At 43.1% G+C, this 19769-nt stretch overlaps 1 protein-coding gene across 1 annotated transcript in view; it reads left to right on the top strand.

The window, feature by feature from the left end:
- The first annotated feature begins 210 nt into the window (after window positions 1–210).
- Window positions 211–19769, top strand: part of LOC143794152 (uncharacterized) — a 48310-nt gene continuing 28751 nt past the window's right edge. Inside the window, exons 1-2 of the mRNA XM_077280946.1 lie at window positions 211–818; window positions 1065–2767. Of these exons, the coding sequence (XP_077137061.1) occupies window positions 266–818; window positions 1065–2767 (2256 nt within the window). The 5' untranslated portion in view covers window positions 211–265. The remainder of the gene's footprint in view (window positions 819–1064; window positions 2768–19769) is intronic.

Raw genomic sequence — 19769 nt, 5'->3', positions numbered from 1 at the left:
TAATACATACAAAACAGACACAGAAAAGATACAGACGTAGTACCTACATGAGTTGATAATTTTACATAGTTATCTAATCTAATCTGACTGCGCTCCTCATAAAAACAAGCACATGCTGCTTAAAATTTTCCAAGTGTGTGTTATTGTTTTTATAGCTATTATAGTATTATTTTAAAAGATATTTGAAAATGTTTTATTGAAATTTAAGTTAATATATTTGTTTTCGTTTTTCTAGTTAACTGTTATTTACCTATTGGACTCTGAAATGGCATTCACATCAGGTGTACAAAGCCGGAACAAGGATAAATTATTTCTTGTGGGCTATCCCATTCACCAGATCACCGGTTGTAAACTACCCTCAAATCGTCAAGTCTTATGTGCTTTATTTTATAATTTACGTACTGTGAAATTGACTTTAAGAGAATCAGCAAAACTGACCATACGAGAAGTGTTAATTTTTGGGGGGAAAGCTCGAATCCCGACTAAACATGAGCAAGATGCAATTACTAAGCTGGAAAAAGTTCACGCCGCGTGGAGAAGTCTTCAAAAAGACCGGAAGAAAACATCGGAAACGGCCAAGAACAAATTTAAACAGTTTGTTGAAAGGTTGGATGATCTCTTTGATATTGCTCAACAAGATGCCTTGGCTCTGTTGAAATCGGAAGAAGATAAGGCGTTTCTCGTGAAACAGAGGCAGAAGGGCCGCCCAGGTTCCATGGCTGGAGTGGACATCAAGTTGTGTCAAGCTGAAGAAATCAAGGCGCAAAAGGAACTTGCAAAAATGAACCGACAAATCCAAGAAGAAACTTTTGATATTGGTGAGTTTATTTTATTATTATTATTCTAAAAAGTAGATAAATAAATAAGTAAATAGTTTCAATATAATTGAAAGAAAATTGTACATGAAAGCATCATTTGGCATCTTTATGATTGAGTTTATATTCTTAAAATAATACCTATTGATAATTAGAAGTAGGTAATTTAGTACCTATGTATTATTACTATTCTGCTAAAACGACAAGTTTTTATAGTCTTTTTTTTCTCTTTCTTTTGTTACTTCTTAGAGACGGATGATGAAGACAAGCTCGAAGAAGGAAAAGAAGAAGAAGATACTGAAGAGGACAACATCTACCAGGAACTTGAGAGCTTGGAGGAAATGGACAACATCCCTGAAGAAGCTGCAGAAGATCCAGGACCATCTGAGAGCAAGAGGATGAAACTTTCATTTGCAAGGGGCGTTAAAGAGATTTTAAACATGAAATTATCCATTGTGTTAGATCGATGTAAGTTATCCGACAGAAATGCCACGAGAATTTTAATAGCTACTCTAGAAGCACTAAACCTTGACCCTCTTGAGTACAAAGTCTCGAAAACTTTATTACATTCTAGAAGGCAAACGTTCAGAGAACAATATACTAAAAACATGTTAGATAAAGTAAACATTCCTGAAAAAGAGCCCGTGGTTGTCCATTGGGACGGTAAACTTTTACCGGGTGTTTTAAAAAATGAGCAATGTGAGCGAATAGCTATTGCTATTTCATATGGCGAAAAGGAACAGCTGCTGGGAGTTCCTGTAACAGCAAGCAGCTCTGGAGAGGAGCAAGCCGTAGCCGTATATGAATGCCTACAGGAATGGGGTCTTCCCAACACCGTCAAGGCGATGTGCTTCGACACTACAGCATCGAACACGGGAAGACTCAAAGGAGCATGCGTCCTATTGGAGCAAATGTTAGGAAGAGAATTGCTACACCTAGCTTGCCGTCACCATATCTTGGAAATTGTGTTAAGAGGCGTATTCGACACAAAAATGGGATCAACCACTGGACCTCATGCAGACATTTTCAAAAGATTCCTCACTGCGTGGCCCAAGATAGACAAAGGAAAATACGACACAGGTATCAGTGACAAGCTAATACAAAAGCAGCTAACTACAGAAGTAATTGCAAATGTTACTGCTGAATTCGAGACCAAATTAACTGAGAGCCACCCCAGAGATGACTACAAGGAGCTGTTGCAGTTGGTTCTCGTATTTGTTGGATCACTAGACGGCAATGTTGTGGGTTTTAGAACTCCAGGAGCCATTCATCACGCTAGGTGGATGGCAAAGGCTATTTACTGCTTAAAAATGTTCATTTTTTGTCGTCAATTTAAGATGTCTAAAGAAGAAGAAAGTTCTGTGCGTGCCATTTCTGTTTTCCTAGTTAAAATTTATTGTAAAGCTTGGTTCAATGCTCCAAAAGCTCATCTTGCGCCAAAGCAAGATTTAGGTATTTTGCATAATCTGTTAGACTATAAAGAATGTGACAACGACATTGCAGAAATAGCCCTGACCAAATTTTCGAACCATTTGTGGTATTTGAATGCAGAGTTGGTGGGATTATCGTTTTTTGATCCCAACATTACAGACGATGAAAAGTTGTTAATGGCTAATAAATTGCTCAGTAGCACAGATGAACCATCAGAGCACGCTAGGGTTGTAAATCCAAAAGTTAAGAAAGAAAAAGTAAAAGAGGTCGTTGATGGAGGATTGTTAAATTTACTTACCAAAGAAACATTTACATTCTTTGACCGATTTAATATAAAAACGGATTTCCTAAGACAAAATCCAAACACCTGGCCTCAAAATAATGACTTCCAAGAAGGATTGAAAATTGTCAAAACATTAAAAGTAGTTAATGATATGGCTGAGCGTGGTGTTAAATTAATAACCGACTTTAACGACCTTCTGACAAAAAATGAAGAACAAAAGCAATATGTCCTGCAAGTTGTAAGCAAATGCCGAGCATTATATTCTGGCGTTTCAAAAACTACTTTAACAAAACCTCTAGAATAGATTAGATAACTATGTAAAATTATCAACTCATGTAGGTACTACGTCTGTATCTTTTCTGTGTCTGTTTTGTATGTATTAAATACCTCATTTTTATATTTTAAAATAAAAAAAGTCATTAGACTTATCAGTATTACTTGTTTTTTTATTATATTTCTACTTTAAACTCAAAAATATACCAAAAAAAAAAAAAATGTATCACTTAATAACAAAATATACGAAGTATGCTCCTAGTGGTACCAGGTCACGTTCTTGGGGCTAAAAGATGTTTTAACTCAGTTTGACTTAAAATAACAATTATGTATAAAATATAAATTTTGAAGAACAACATTAGCTTTCTTTTGAGATATTAAGCGTGTTTTTATTATTTACCATTCTGGAGTTATGGCTTCATATGTCAGCTTTTTGGGCAAAAATTCGGATTTTTTCAAACTTTGAGCGACGAGCGGCACGGGTTAACGTCGTTTGATCGAGCTCAAATTTTGGCTATCTCAATATCCGGAAAGGGGAATCGTTTTGTGGGGTCCAGACGGACAAGACTCCCACATTTTTTCAAACCCATATAAGATCCGGTCACCCTAGTAACCATAGAGGTCTCAAGGACCTCTATGGTTACCATTCTGATGCATCACTGACCCCCGATCATGTGACGGGAGTCAGCAATGCGCTCATTTCCATCCGGATGGCCGGAAGCGCCGGTTAAATGCCGCTGTCAGCGTTTGACAGCGGCATTTAACAGTTAATAGCGGTGGGTGAATCGCGTTTCTCCCCCAGCTATTGCGTGGATATGTCAGCTGTTCAAAACATGTCCCGGCTTTGATGCAGGCTCCCCGCCTGAGCCCTGCATCAAAGTGGGGGATCTGACCTCGGACGTACTATCCCGTCCGAGGTCAAAAATGGGTTAATACTTACATCAGGAAACTGGCTTGCTGGCTCGGTTGTCCATGCTGGCTTGGTGGTCCCTTCTGGATCTGTAAATATAAAGACACTTGTAAGCTACTATACAAATTAAATTCCAAGCTTTGTGGTCTTTAAGGCTGGAGTCACACTCAGCGTAAGACAATACGGTCCATTTTTTACGGCCGTAATATGGAGAAATGTTCCCAAAATAGTGATCCGTATGTCCTCCGTAGGAAGGGGGTGTCAGCGTATTTTGCGCATGGCATCCTCAGTATGTAATCCGTATGGCATCCGTACTGCGATATTTTCTCGCAGGCTTGCAAAACCGACATCTAATGGATTTATGTGCTCAAATGTCCGTTAAAACATATATACAGTATATATATATATATATATATATATATATATATATATATTTATATATATATATATATATGTCATTGAGACACACATATATATATATATATATATATATATATATATATATATATATATATATATTTTCTGTATTTATATTTAATTCAGCGCGATATATGTGAAAAGCCGGTAATTCAATTGCCGGCTTCTCATTTCTCCTTCTCAAACCCGACAGTATATGAGACATGGTTTACATACAGTAAACCATCTCATATCCCCCTTTTTTTGCATATTCCACACTACTAATGTTAGTAGTGTGTATGTGCAAAATTTGGTTGCTGTAGCTGCTAAAATAAAGGGTTAAATGGCGGAAAAAATTGGCGTGGGCTCCCGCGCAATTTTCTCCGCCAGAATGGTAAAGCCAGTGACTGAGGGCAGATATTAATAGCCTAGAGAGGGTCCATGGTTATTGGCCCCCCCTGGCTACAAACATCTGCCTCTAGCCACCCCAGAAAAGGCACATCTGGAAGATGCGCCTATTCTGGCACTTGGCCACTCTCTTCCCACTCCCGTGTAGCGGTGGGATATGGGGTAATGAAGGGTTAATGCCACCTTGCTATTGTAAGGTGACATTAAGCCAGGTTAATAATGGAGAGGCGTCAATTATGACACCTATCCATTATTAATCCAATTGTATGAAAGGGTTAAAAAACACACACACACATTATTAAAAATTATTTTAATGAAATAAACACACAGGTTGTTTTAGTATTTTATTGCTCTCTCAATCCACATGAAGACCCTCGCTTGTCAAAATAATAAACCCACAATATACATACCATCCGAGGATCTGTCAGGTCCAACGATGTAAATTGTCATGGTTCCCAATGGCAAGGGAACGTAAAAAACAAATAAGTAACGAACGAGCTCTCGGGTGATGGAAACTCGAGTTGACCGTGAGCTAAATCTACCACACAACTAACAGTAGCCAGGGAGCATACCTACGGCTTCCTATATGCCACGCGCCAGCCGGAGGACTAACTACGCCTGGTAGAGGAAGAAACAGACCTGGCTTACCTCTAGGGAAATACCCCAAAAGATGATAGCAGCCCCCCACATGTAATAACGGTGAATTAAGAGGAAAAGACATACACAGTATGAAAGTAGATTTAGCAAAGAGAGGTCCACTTACTAGATAGCAGAAGGATACAAAAGAGGACTTCACGGTCAACTGAAAACCCTTTCAAAAACCATCCTGAAATTACTTTAAGACTCCTGTGTCAACTCATGACACAGGAGTGGCAATTTCAGCCCGCAAGAGCTTCCAGCTACAGAGAATTACAAAAACTGCAAACTGGACAAAAGGTACAAAACAAAAGGACAAAGTCCACTTAGCTGATCAGCAGACTAGTAGCAGGAACATGCAACCGAAGGCTCTGGTTACAATGATGACCGGCAAGGAAATGACTGGAGAGCAAGGCTAAATAGGAAACTCCCAAACACTGATGGAAGCAGGTGAACAGAAGAAGCAAAGTGCAAACAAGTCACCAGTACCACCAGCAACCACCAGGGGAGCCCAAAAAGCGGATACACAACAGCACCGAACCCTCACAAGAACCGCCAGGGCGATCTGGATGAGCCCTATGAAAGGCACGAACCAAATCCGAGGCATGAACATCAGAGGCAGTTACCCAAGAATTATCTTCCTGACCATAGCCTTTCCATTTAACCAGATATTGAAGTCTCCGTCTGGAAATACGGGAGTCCAAGATCTTCTCCACGACGTACTCCAATTCACCCTCCACCAGCACAGGAGCAGGAGGTTCAGTAGAAGGAACCACCGGTACCTCATATCTTCGCAACAATGACCGATGGAACACATTATGGATCGCGAAAGATGCCGGGAGGTCCAAACGAAAGGAAACAGGGTTAAGAATCTCCAAAATCCTATAAGGACCGATAAACCGAGGCTTAAATTTGGGAGAAGAAACCCTCATAGGGACAAAACGGGAAGACAACCACACCAAGTCCCCAACGCGAAGGTGGGGACCAACACGACGACGACGGTTAGCAAACTGCTGAGTCCTCTCCTGGGACAATTCCAAATTATCCACCACTTGTCCCCAAATCCGATGCAACCGATCCACCACCGCATCCACTCCAGGACAATCCGAAAACTCAACCTGACCAGATGAAAAACGCGGATGAAACCCTGAATTGCAAAAGAAAGGAGAAACCAAAGTGGCAGAACTAGCCCGATTATTAAGAGCAAACTCCGCCAACGGCAGAAAGGCAACCCAATCATCCTGATCCGCAGACACAAAACACCTCAAATAAGTCTCCAAAGTTTGATTAGTTCGCTCCGTCTGGCCATTGGTCTGAGGATGGAATGCAGACGAAAAGGACAAATAAATGCCCAACCTGGCACAGACTGCCCGCCAAAATCTAGACACGAACTGGGTACCCCTGTCAGAAACGATGTTTTCCGGAATACCATGCAAGCGAACCACATTTTGAAAAAACAGAGGGACCAACTCAGATGAGGAAGGCAACTTAGGCAATGGCACCAAATGAACCATTTTAGAAAAACGGTCACACACCACCCAGATGACAGACATCTTCTGAGAAACAGGGAGATCCGAGATAAAGTCCATAGAGATGTGCGTCCAAGGCCTCTTCGGAATAGGCAAGGGCAACAACAACCCACTAGCCCTAGAACAACAAGGCTTGGCCCGAGCACACACATCGCAAGACTGCACAAAAACACGCACATCTCGAGACAGGGAAGGCCACCAGAAGGATCTAGCCACCAAATCTCTGGTGCCAAAAATTCCCGGATGACCTGCCAGAGTAGAAGAATGAACTTCCGAGATGACTAATTACTAGATAGCAGAAGGATACAAAAGAGGACTTCACGGTCAACTGAAAACCCTTTCAAAAACCATCCTGAAATTACTTTAAGACTCCTGTGTCAACTCATGACACAGGAGTGGCAATTTCAGCCCGCAAGAGCTTCCAGCTACAGAGAATTACAAAAACTGCAAACTGGACAAAAGGTACAAAACAAAAGGACAAAGTCCACTTAGCTGATCAGCAGACTAGTAGCAGGAACATGCAACCGAAGGCTCTGGTTACAATGATGACCGGCAAGGAAATGACTGGAGAGCAAGGCTAAATAGGAAACTCCCAAACACTGATGGAAGCAGGTGAACAGAAGAAGCAAAGTGCAAACAAGTCACCAGTACCACCAGCAACCACCAGGGGAGCCCAAAAAGCGGATACACAACAGTAAATCCTTCTGAAGGGGTTAAATCAATTTACAGGCAGGAGCTGCGCTAAAGCACTCGCTCGTGCCTGTAATCCCCTGGTGCTGAAAGGAAAGCTGGGTGATCTGTACTTACATTGAGTTGCGGTGAGGCGTCCTCTGGTGGATGAGCTCATGAACTGGAGCCTTGGAAAAGTTCCCACGCTCGAGTTCATATGAGTTCATCCACCAGAGGGTGCCTCACCGCAACTCAATGTAAGTACAGATCACCCAGCTTTCCTTTCAGCACCCGGGAATTACAGGCACGAGCCTGAGAGCGAGTGCTTTAGCGCAGCTCCTGCCTGTAAATTGATTTAACCCCTTCAGAAGGATTTACATTGTGGGACCTGACAGATCCTCGGATGGTATGTTTATTGTGGGTTTATTATTTTGCCAAGCGAGGGTCTTCAGGTGGATTGAGAGAGCAATAAAATACTAAAACAACCTGTGTGTTTATTTCATTAAAATAATTTTCAATAATGTGTGTGTGTGTTTTTTAACCCTTTCATACAATTGGATTAATAATGGATAGGTGTCATAATTGACGCCTCTCCATTATTAACCTGGCTTAATGTCACCTTACAATAGCAAGGTGGCATTAACCCTTCATTACCCCATATCCCACCGCTACACGGGAGTGGGAAGAGAGTGGCCAAGTGCCAGAATAGGCGCATCTTCCAGATGTGCCTTTTCTGGGGTGGCTGGGGGCAGATGTTTGTAGCCAGGGGGGGCCAATAACCATGGACCCTCTCCTGGCTATTAATATCTGCCCTCAGTCACTGGCTTTACCATTCTGGCGGAGAAAATTGCGCGGGAGCCCACGCCAATTTTTTCCGCCATTTAACCCTTTATTTTAGCAGCAACAGCAACCAATTTTTGCACATACACACTACTAACATTAGTAGTGTGGAATATGCAAAAAAAAGGGGGATATGAGATGGTTTACTGTATGTAAACCATGTCTCATATCATGTCGGGTTTGGGAAGGAGAAATGAAAAGCCGGCAATTGAATTACCGGCTGTTCACTAACACCGCTGCGTATTTCTCACAAGTCACACTGCTGGTCCGTGTGGAATCCGTATTTTTCTCGCCCCCATAGACTTTCATTGGTGTATTATTTGCGCAAAACGCTGACAAACGCAGCACGCTGCGATTTTTTACGGCCGTACAAGACCGTATATTACGGATGCGTAAAATACGGCTGATAGGAGCAGCCCCATTGAGAATAATTGTGCCATTTGTTTGGCGAGTTTTACGGACGTATTTTCTGCGCTCTTACGTCCGTAAAACTCGCTAGTGTGACTCCAGCCTAATACTTAGATCAGGTAACTGGCTTGCTGGCTCTGTGGTCCCTGCTGGCTCAGTGGTCCCTGCTGGATCTGAAAGTATAAAGATAATTTATACTTAGACCCACAAACCCCCCAAAATAGCTAATGTAAAAGATTTAAAAACCACCCTGCTCAAATGTTATTTCTGAGCAATGTCCAAGGAGGCCAAAAAACAACGTTTTGAGAAACTACCCAAAAAATATACCCAAGGCACACCAGTCTGAGCTGGATATCCTGGCTCAATAATATGCACAAGCTGTAAAACCATTTCCCCCCCCCAAAAAAAAAATGAACAAAATATCCTCATTTAAAATTGAAATTCCTAAACACCAGTTGAAAATGTATTGACCACATATGTGATTTGAAAACATCCCTTTAAAAATTACAAAAAGAAAATAAAAAAACTCTTAAAATTTCCCTAAACCTTTTATATTAAAAAATAAACCCTCAACCAACTCTGTATTGCATGTGTGTACATTTGTACATACACCCCACTTTAATTTACCTTTGTGAAATGATACTATGTACAGTTTGAATTAAAAATGTTTAATAATTTTTTTCTTTTTCTTTTTTTACCATCACAATTAGGAGCTACAATGCTCTTTATTTTAAATACAAGTACATTAACTGTAAATGTTTTCAACAATACAATTTAAAAAAAAAAATTAAAATAAAAAACCCAACATAACACACCCGCAAGACAGACACGCTCACATCACCATTACACACACACTGAAACCACATGCTGCACACGCCACACTACTTTGTAAATACATCACAGTAAAAAAAATGCACGTGCATGCACACAGACGCACGCACACGCACGAAAGCACACAGATGCACGCAAACACACACAGATGCATGCACACACGCATGCATGCACACGCACGAAAGCACAAAGGTGCACACAAACACACAGATGCACGCACGCACACACAGACGCACACACACATGAACATGCACAAAAGCACACAGGCGCACACAAACACACAGGTGCACGCATGCACACACAGATGCGCACACACAGACGCACACACACAGATGCATGCATGCACACACGCACGCACACACGCACGCACACACAGACGCGCACACACAGACATATGCACACACAGACGCACGCAAAAATGGCAAGACTCACACTGGCTGGCAGGCCTCTGGCTGGACGCTGGCTGGACGCTGGCTGGCCTCTGTCTGGATGCTGGCTGGCCTCTGTCTGACCTCAGACTGGCCTCTGGCTGGATGCTGGCTGGCCTCTGGCTGGATGCTGGCTGGCTTCTGGCTGGATGCTGGCTGGCTTCTGGCTGGATGCTGGCAGAAGTCTTGCTGGCACATTTAGGGGTGAAGCCCCAGGCCAGGTTTATATACATTTGGGGCTGTCTGGCCAATTGGCTACAAAATTTGATTTGAAGCATGCTCAGTGTAAAAAGATGTATTCCAGTGCTGGATTCCGATCCTGAATCCATTGGCTTCCATTCTAGCCAACGATGCATGCTGCAGGATGTGTCGTCGCACGTTTTTCCAGCGCAGACAAAAAATGTTACATTGACCTTTTTCCAGACGGCGTTTTGCCAAATTCTGATGGATCCAGTGCACGACTGATGAAACGTGTGGCCATACTTCGTGATCTGTTGCTAATACAAGTCTATGGGGAAAAAAACGCATCCTGCGGGCAAATTTGCATAATGCGTTTTTTTCACAAAACGACGCATTGTGACGGGAGCTGAAAGACGGAAGTGTGAAAGAGGCCTAAGCTCTGTTTTGTATGTATTAAATACCTCATTTTTATATTTTAAAATAAAAAAAGTCATTAGACTTATCAGTATTACTTGTTTTTTTATTATATTTCTACTTTAAACTCAAAAATATACCAAAAAAAAAAAAAATGTATCACTTAATAACAAAATATACGAAGTATGCTCCTAGTGGTACCAGGTCACGTTCTTGGGGTTAAAAGATGTTTTAACTCAGTTTGACTTAAAATAACAATTATGTATAAAATATAAATTTTGAAGAACAACATTAGCTTTCTTTTGAGATATTAAGCGTGTTTTTATTATTTACCATTCTGGAGTTATGGCTTCATATGTCAGCTTTTTGGGCAAAAATTCGGATTTTTTCAAACTTTGAGCGACGAGCGGCACGGGTTAACGTCGTTTGATCGAGCTCAAATTTTGGCTATCTCAATATCCGGAAAGGGGAATCGTTTTGTGGGGTCCAGACGGACAAGATTCCCACATTTTTTCAAACCCATATAAGATCCGGTCACCCTTGTAACCATAGAGGTCTCAAGGACCTCTATGGTTACCATTCTGATGCATCACTGACCCCCGATCATGTGACGGGAGTCAGCAATGCGCTCATTTCCATCCGGATGGCCGGAAGCGCCGGTTAAATGCCGCTGTCAGCGTTTGACAGCGGCATTTAACAGTTAATAGCGGTGGGTGAATCGCGTTTCTCCCCCAGCTATTGCGTGGATATGTCAGCTGTTCAAAACATGTCCCGGCTTTGATGCAGGCTCCCCGCCTGAGCCCTGCATCAAAGTGGGGGATCTGACCTCGGACGTACTATCCCGTCCGAGGTCAAAAATGGGTTAATACTTACATCAGGAAACTGGCTTGCTGGCTCGGTTGTCCATGCTGGCTTGGTGGTCCCTTCTGGATCTGTAAATATAAAGACACTTGTAAGCTACTATACAAATTAAATTCCAAGCTTTGTGGTCTTTAAGGCTGGAGTCACACTCAGCGTAAGACAATACGGTCCATTTTTTACGGCCGTAATACGGCCGTAATACGGAGAAATGTTCCCAAAATAGTGATCCGTATGTCCTCCGTAGGAAGGGGGTGTCAGCGTATTTTGCGCATGGCATCCTCAGTATGTAATCCGTATGGCATCCGTACTGCGATATTTTCTCGCAGGCTTGCAAAACCGACATCTAATGGATTTATGTGCTCAAATGTCCGTTAAAACATATATACAGTATATATATATATATATATATATATATATATATTTATATATATATATATATATATGTCATTGAGATACACATATATATATATATATATATATATATATATATATATATATTTTCTGTATTTATATTTAATTCAGCGCGATATATGTGAAAAGCCGGTAATTCAATTGCCGGCTTCTCATTTCTCCTTCCCAAACCCGACAGGATATGAGACATGGTTTACATACAGTAAACCATCTCATATCCCCCTTTTTTTGCATATTCCACACTACTAATGTTAGTAGTGTGTATGTGCAAAATTTGGTTGCTGTAGCTGCTAAAATAAAGGGTTAAATGGCGGAAAAAATTGGCGTGGGCTCCCGCGCAATTTTCTCCGCCAGAATGGTAAAGCCAGTGACTGAGGGCAGATATTAATAGCCTAGAGAGGGTCCATGGTTATTGCCCCCCCCTGGCTACAAACATCTGCCTCTAGCCACCCCAGAAAAGGCACATCTGGAAGATGCGCCTATTCTGGCACTTGGCCACTCTCTTCCCACTCCCGTGTAGCGGTGGGATATGGGGTAATGAAGGGTTAATGCCACCTTGCTATTGTAAGGTGACATTAAGCCAGGTTAATAATGGAGAGGCGTCAATTATGACACCTATCCATTATTAATCCAATTGTATGAAAGGGTTAAAAAACACACACACACATTATTAAAAATTATTTTAATGAAATAAACACACAGGTTGTTTTAGTATTTTATTGCTCTCTCAATCCACATGAAGACCCTCGCTTGTCAAAATAATAAACCCACAATATACATACCATCCGAGGATCTGTCAGGTCCAACGATGTAAATTGTCATGGTTCCCAATGGCAAGGGAACGTAAAAAACAAATAAGTAACGAACGAGCTCTCGGGTGATGGAAACTCGAGTTGACCGTGAGCTAAATCTACCACACAACTAACAGTAGCCAGGGAGCATACCTACGGCTTCCTATATGCCACGCGCCAGCCGGAGGACTAACTACGCCTGGTAGAGGAAGAAACAGACCTGGCTTACCTCTAGGGAAATACCCCAAAAGATGATAGCAGCCCCCCACATGTAATAACGGTGAATTAAGAGGAAAAGACATACACAGTATGAAAGTAGATTTAGCAAAGAGAGGTCCACTTACTAGATAGCAGAAGGATACAAAAGAGGACTTCACGGTCAACTGAAAACCCTTTCAAAAACCATCCTGAAATTACTTTAAGACTCCTGTGTCAACTCATGACACAGGAGTGGCAATTTCAGCCCGCAAGAGCTTCCAGCTACAGAGAATTACAAAAACTGCAAACTGGACAAAAGGTACAAAACAAAAGGACAAAGTCCACTTAGCTGATCAGCAGACTAGTAGCAGGAACATGCAACCGAAGGCTCTGGTTACAATGATGACCGGCAAGGAAATGACTGGAGAGCAAGGCTAAATAGGAAACTCCCAAACACTGATGGAAGCAGGTGAACAGAAGAAGCAAAGTGCAAACAAGTCACCAGTACCACCAGCAACCACCAGGGGAGCCCAAAAAGCGGATACACAACAGTACCCTCCCCTTAAGGAGGGGGCACCGAACCCTCACAAGAACCGCCAGGGCGATCTGGATGAGCCCTATGAAAGGCACGAACCAAATCCGAGGCATGAACATCAGAGGCAGTTACCCAAGAATTATCTTCCTGACCATAGCCTTTCCATTTAACCAGATATTGAAGCCTCCGTCTGGAAATACGGGAGTCCAAGATCTTCTCCACGATGTACTCCAATTCACCCTCCACCAGCACAGGAGCAGGAGGTTCAGTAGAAGGAACCACCGGTACCTCATATCTCCGCAACAACGACCGATGGAACACATTATGGATCGCAAAAGATGCCGGGAGGTCCAAACGAAAGGAAACAGGGTTAAGAATCTCCAAAATCCTATAAGGACCGATAAACCGAGGCTTAAATTTGGGAGAAGAAACCCTCATAGGGACAAAACGGGAAGACAACCACACCAAGTCCCCAACGCGAAGGTGGGGACCAACACGACGACGACGGTTAGCAAACTGCTGAGTCCTCTCCTGGGACAATTCCAAATTATCCACCACTTGTCCCCAAATCCAATGCAACCGATCCACCACCGCATCCACTCCAGGACAATCCGAAAACTCAACCTGACCAGATGAAAAACGCGGATGAAACCCTGAATTGCAAAAGAAAGGAGAAACCAAAGTGGCAGAACTAGCCCGATTATTAAGAGCAAACTCCGCCAACGGCAGAAAGGCAACCCAATCATCCTGATCCGCAGACACAAAACACCTCAAATAAGTCTCCAAAGTTTGATTAGTTCGCTCCGTCTGGCCATTGGTCTGAGGATGGAATGCAGACGAAAAGGACAAATCAATGCCCAACCTGGCACAGACTGCCCGCCAAAATCTAGACACGAACTGGGTACCCCTGTCAGAAACGATGTTTTCCGGAATACCATGCAAGCGAACCACATTTTGAAAAAACAGAGGGACCAACTCAGATGAGGAAGGCAACTTAGGCAATGGCACCAAATGAACCATTTTAGAAAAACGGTCACACACCACCCAGATGACAGACATCTTCTGAGAAACAGGGAGATCCGAGATAAAGTCCATAGAGATGTGCGTCCAAGGCCTCTTCGGAATAGGCAAGGGCAACAACAACCCACTAGCCCTAGAACAACAAGGCTTGGCCCGAGCACACACATCGCAAGACTGCACAAAAACACGCACATCTCGAGACAGGGAAGGCCACCAGAAGGATCTAGCCACCAAATCTCTGGTGCCAAAAATTCCCGGATGACCTGCCAGAGTAGAAGAATGAACTTCCGAGATAACTCTAGTGGTCCACTCGTCAGGAACAAACAGTCTACCAGATGGACAACGATCAGGTCTATCCGCCTGAAATTCTTGCACAGCACGTCGCAAATCTGGAGAGACAGCACACAAAACCACTCCATCCTTAAGGACACCAGCAGGTTCAGAATTCCCAGGAGAGTCAGGCTCAAAACTCCTAGAAAGAGCATCTGCTTTCACATTCCTAGAACCCGGTAAGTACGAGACCACAAAATTAAACCGGGAAAAGAACAACGACCAACGTGCCTGTCTAGGATTCAGGCGCCTGGCAGACTCCAAATAAATTAAATTCTTGTGATCAGTCAAAACTACCACCTGATGTCTGGCACCCTCAAGCCAATGACGCCACTCCTCAAATGCCCACTTCATGGCCAAAAGCTCCCGATTACCAACATCATAGTTTCGCTCGGCGGCCGAAAATTTTCGCGAAACGAACGCACAAGGTCTCATCACTGAGCAGTCGGAACTTTTCTGCGACAAAACCGCCCCCGCTCCGATCTCGGAAGCATCGACCTCAACCTGAAAGGGAAGAGAAACATCAGGCTGGCGCAACACAGGGGCAGACAAAAAGTGGCGCTTAAGCTCCCGAAAGGCCTCCACGGCAGCAGGGGACCAATTGGCAACATCAGCACCCTTTTTAGTCAAATCCGTCAGAGGTTTAGCAACGCCAGAAAAACCAGCTATAAATCGACGATAAAAATTAGCAAAGCCCAAGAATTTCTGGAGACTCTTCAGAGAAGTAGGCTGCGTCCAGTCGTAAATAGCCCGAACCTTGACAGGGTCCATCTCAATAAAAGAAGGGGAAAAAATATACCCCCAAAATGAAATTTTTTGAACCCCAAAAACACACTTTGAACCCTTTACACACAAAGAATTCTCCCGCAAAACCTGAAAAACCCTCCTGACCTGCTGAACATGAGACTCCCAGTCATCAGAAAAAATCAAAATATCATCCAAGTACACAATCATAAATTTATCCAAACATTCCCGGAAAATATCATGCATCAAGGACTGAAAGACAGAAGGTGCATTAGAAAGGCCGAAAGGCATTACCAAATACTCAAAATGGCCCTCAGGCGTATTAAATGCGGTCTTCCACTCATCCCCCTGCTTAATTCGCACCAAATTATACGCCCCACGAAGATCAATCTTAGAGAACCACTTAGCCCCCCTTATGCGAGCAAACAAATCAGTCAGCAAAGGCAACGGATACTGATATTTGACTGTAATTTTATTCAGGAGACGATAATCAATACAAGGCCTCAGAGAGCCATCCTTTTTAGAGACAAAGAAAAAACCGGCTCCTAAAGGTGATGAAGAAGGACGAATATGTCCCTTTTCCAGGGACTCCTTAATATACTCGCGCATAGCAGCATGTTCAGGTACAGATAGGTTAAACAAACGACCCTTTGGAAATTTACTGCCAGGAATCAGATCTATGGCGCAATCACAATCCCTGTGAGGAGGGAGTGAACCAATCTTAGGCTCTTCAAAAATATCACGATAATCAGACAAAAATGCCGGAATCTCAGATGGAATAGATGACGAAATGGACACCATAGGAGTGTCCCCATGAGCCCCCCGACATCCCCAGCTTAACACAGACATAGCCTTCCAGTCAAGGACTGGGTTATGAGACTGTAACCATGGTAATCCAAGCACCAAAACATCATGTAAATTGTACAACACAAGGAAGCGAATCACCTCCTGATGGTCTGGAGTCATACGCATAGTCACTTGCGTCCAGAACTGTGGTTTATTACAAGCCAAAGGTGTAGAATCAATACCCTTCAGAGGTATAGGGACTTCCAGAGGCTCTAAATCAAACCCACAGCGCCTGGCAAAGGACCAGTCCATAAGACTCAGAGCGGCGCCCGAGTCCACATAGGCATCCACGGTAATAACTGATAATGAACAAATCAAGGTTACAGACAAAATAAATTTGGACTGTAAAGTGCCAATTGAAATGGACTTGTCAACCTTCCTAGTACGCTTAGAGCATGCCGATATAACATGAGCAGAATCACCACAATAGAAGCATAAGCCATTTCTACGCCTATAATTCTGCCGCTCGCTTCTGGACATAACTCTGTCACATTGCATTTTCTCTGGCGTCTCTTCAGAAGATACCGCCAAATGGTGCACGGGTTTGCGCTCCCGCAAACGCCGATCAATCTGAATTGCCATTGTCATGGACTCATTCAGACCTGTAGGCGCAGGGAACCCGACCATAACATCTTTAATGGCATCAGAAAGGCCCTCTCTGAAATTTGCCGCTAAGGCGCACTCATTCCACTGAGTAAGCACAGACCACCTACGAAATTTTTGGCAGTATATCTCCGCTTCATCTTGCCCTTGAGATAGGGCTATCAAAGCTTTTTCAGCTTGAATCTCCAAATTAGGTTCCTCATAAAGCAACCCTAAAGCCAGGAAAAACGCATCCACATTGAGCAACGCAGGATCCCCTGGTGCCAATGAAAATGCCCAATTTTGAGGGTCACCTCGCAGCAAAGAGATTACAATCTTAACCTGCTGGACAGGATCTCCTGAGGAGTGAGGTCTGAGAGAAAGGAATAATTTACAATTATATTTGAAATTCAAAAACCGAGATCTATCTCCGGAAAACACCTCTGGTGTAGGGATTTTAGGTTCAGAAATAGGAGCATGTATAACAAAATCTTGTAAATTTTGAACCTTCGTAGCAAGATTATATAAACCTGCAGCCAAACTCTGGACATCCATATTAAACAGCTAAGGTCAGAGCCATTCAAGGGTTAAGAGGAGGTAAGAAGCAGCTAGACAGCAATTAAGGGCTAGGCAGCAAAACTCTGAGGAAAAGGAAAAAAAAAAAAAAAATTCCCTTCAACACTTCTTTTTCTCCTGCTTCAGCCCAAACAATTAACACTTTGTAGGCCGGTCATACTGTCATGGTTCCCAATGGCAAGGGAACGTAAAAAACAAATAAGTAACGAACGAGCTCTCGGGTGATGGAAACTCGAGTTGACTGTGAGCTATATCTACCACACAACTAACAGTAGCCAGGGAGCATACCTACGGCTTCCTATATGCCACGCGCCAGCCGGAGGACTAACTACGCCTGGTAGACGAAGAAACAGACCTTGCTTACCTCTAGGGAAATACCCCAAAAGATGATAGCAGCCCCCCACATGTAATAACGGTGAATTAAGAGGAAAAGACATACACAGTATGAAAGTAGATTTAGCAAAGAGAGGTCCACTTACTAGATAGCAGAAGGATACAAAAGAGGACTTCACGGTCAACTGAAAACCCTTTCAAAAACCATCCTGAAATTACTTTAAGACTCCTGTGTCAACTCATGACACAGGAGTGGCAATTTCAGCCCGCAAGAGCTTCCAGCTACAGAGAATTACAAAAACTGCAAACTGGACAAAAGGTACAAAACAAAAGGACAAAGTCCACTTAGCTGATCAGCAGACTAGTAGCAGGAACATGCAACCGAAGGCTCTGGTTACAATGATGACCGGCAAGGAAATGACTGGAGAGCAAGGATAAATAGGAAACTCCCAAACACTGATGGAAGCAGGTGAACAGAAGAAGCAAAGTGCAAACAAGTCACCAGTACCACCAGCAACCACCAGGGGAGCCCAAAAAGTGGATACACAACAGTAAATCCTTCTGAAGGGGTTAAATCAATTTACAGGCAGGAGCTGCGCTAAAGCACTCGCTCGTGCCTGTAATCCCCTGGTGCTGAAAGGAAAGCTGGGTGTTCTGTACTTACATTGAGTTGCGGTGAGGCGTCCTCTGGTGGATGAGCTCATGAACTGGAGCCTTGGAAAAGTTCCCACGCTCGAGTTCATATGAGTTCATCCACCAGAGGGTGCCTCACCGCAACTCAATGTAAGTACAGATCACCCAGCTTTCCTTTCAGCACCCGGGAATTACAGGCACGAGCCTGAGAGCGAGTGCTTTAGCGCAGCTCCTGCCTGTAAATTGATTTAACCCCTTCAGAAGGATTTACATTGTGGGACCTGACAGATCCTCGGATGGTATGTTTATTGTGGGTTTATTATTTTGCCAAGCGAGGGTCTTCAGGTGGATTGAGAGAGCAATAAAATACTAAAACAACCTGTGTGTTTATTTCATTAAAATAATTTTCAATAATGTGTGTGTGTGTTTTTTAACCCTTTCATACAATTGGATTAATAATGGATAGGTGTCATAATTGACGCCTCTCCATTATTAACCTGGCTTAATGTCACCTTACAATAGCAAGGTGGCATTAACCCTTCATTACCCCATATCCCACCGCTACACGGGAGTGAGAAGAGAGTGGGCAAGTGCCAGAATAGGCGCATCTTCCAGATGTGCCTTTTCTGGGGTGGCTGGGGGCAGATGTTTGTAGCCAGGGGGGGCCAATAACCATGGACCCTCTCCTGGCTATTAATATCTGCCCTCAGTCACTGGCTTTACCATTCTGGCGGAGAAAATTGCGCGGGAGCCCACGCCAATTTTTTCCGCCATTTAACCCTTTATTTTAGCAGCAACAGCAACCAATTTTTGCACATACACACTACTAACATTAGTAGTGTGGAATATGCAAAAAAAAGGGGGATATGAGATGGTTTACTGTATGTAAACCATGTCTCATATCATGTCGGGTTTGGGAAGGAGAAATGAAAAGCCGGCAATTGAATTACCGGCTGTTCACTAACACCGCTGCGTATTTCTCACAAGTCACACTGCTGGTCCGTGTGGAATCCGTATTTTTCTTGCCCCCATAGACTTTCATTGGCGTATTATTTGCGCAAAACGCTGACAAACGCAGCACGCTGCGATTTTTTACGGCCGTACAAGACCGTATATTACGGATGCGTAAAATACGGCTGATAGGAGCAGCCCCATTGAGAATAATTGTGCCGTTTGTTTGGCGAGTTTTACGGACGTATTTTCTGCGCTCTTACGTCCGTAAAACTCGCTAGTGTGACTCCAGCCTAATACTTAGATCAGGTAACTGGCTTGCTGGCTCTGTGGTCCCTGCTGGCTCAGTGGTCCCTGCTGGATCTGAAAGTATAAAGATAATTTATACTTAGACCCACAAACCCCCCAAAATAGCTAATGTAAAAGATTTAAAAACCACCCTGCTCAAATGTTATTTCTGAGCAATGTCCAAGGAGGCCAAAAAACAACGTTTTGAGAAACTACCCA

The sequence above is a fragment of the Ranitomeya variabilis genome, chromosome 1 (genome assembly GCF_051348905.1).
Source record: "Ranitomeya variabilis isolate aRanVar5 chromosome 1, aRanVar5.hap1, whole genome shotgun sequence".
Classification (NCBI taxonomy): domain Eukaryota; kingdom Metazoa; phylum Chordata; class Amphibia; order Anura; family Dendrobatidae; genus Ranitomeya; species Ranitomeya variabilis.
Note: the sequence above shows the minus strand (reverse complement) of the source record. Positions and strands in the feature narration are given on the sequence as shown.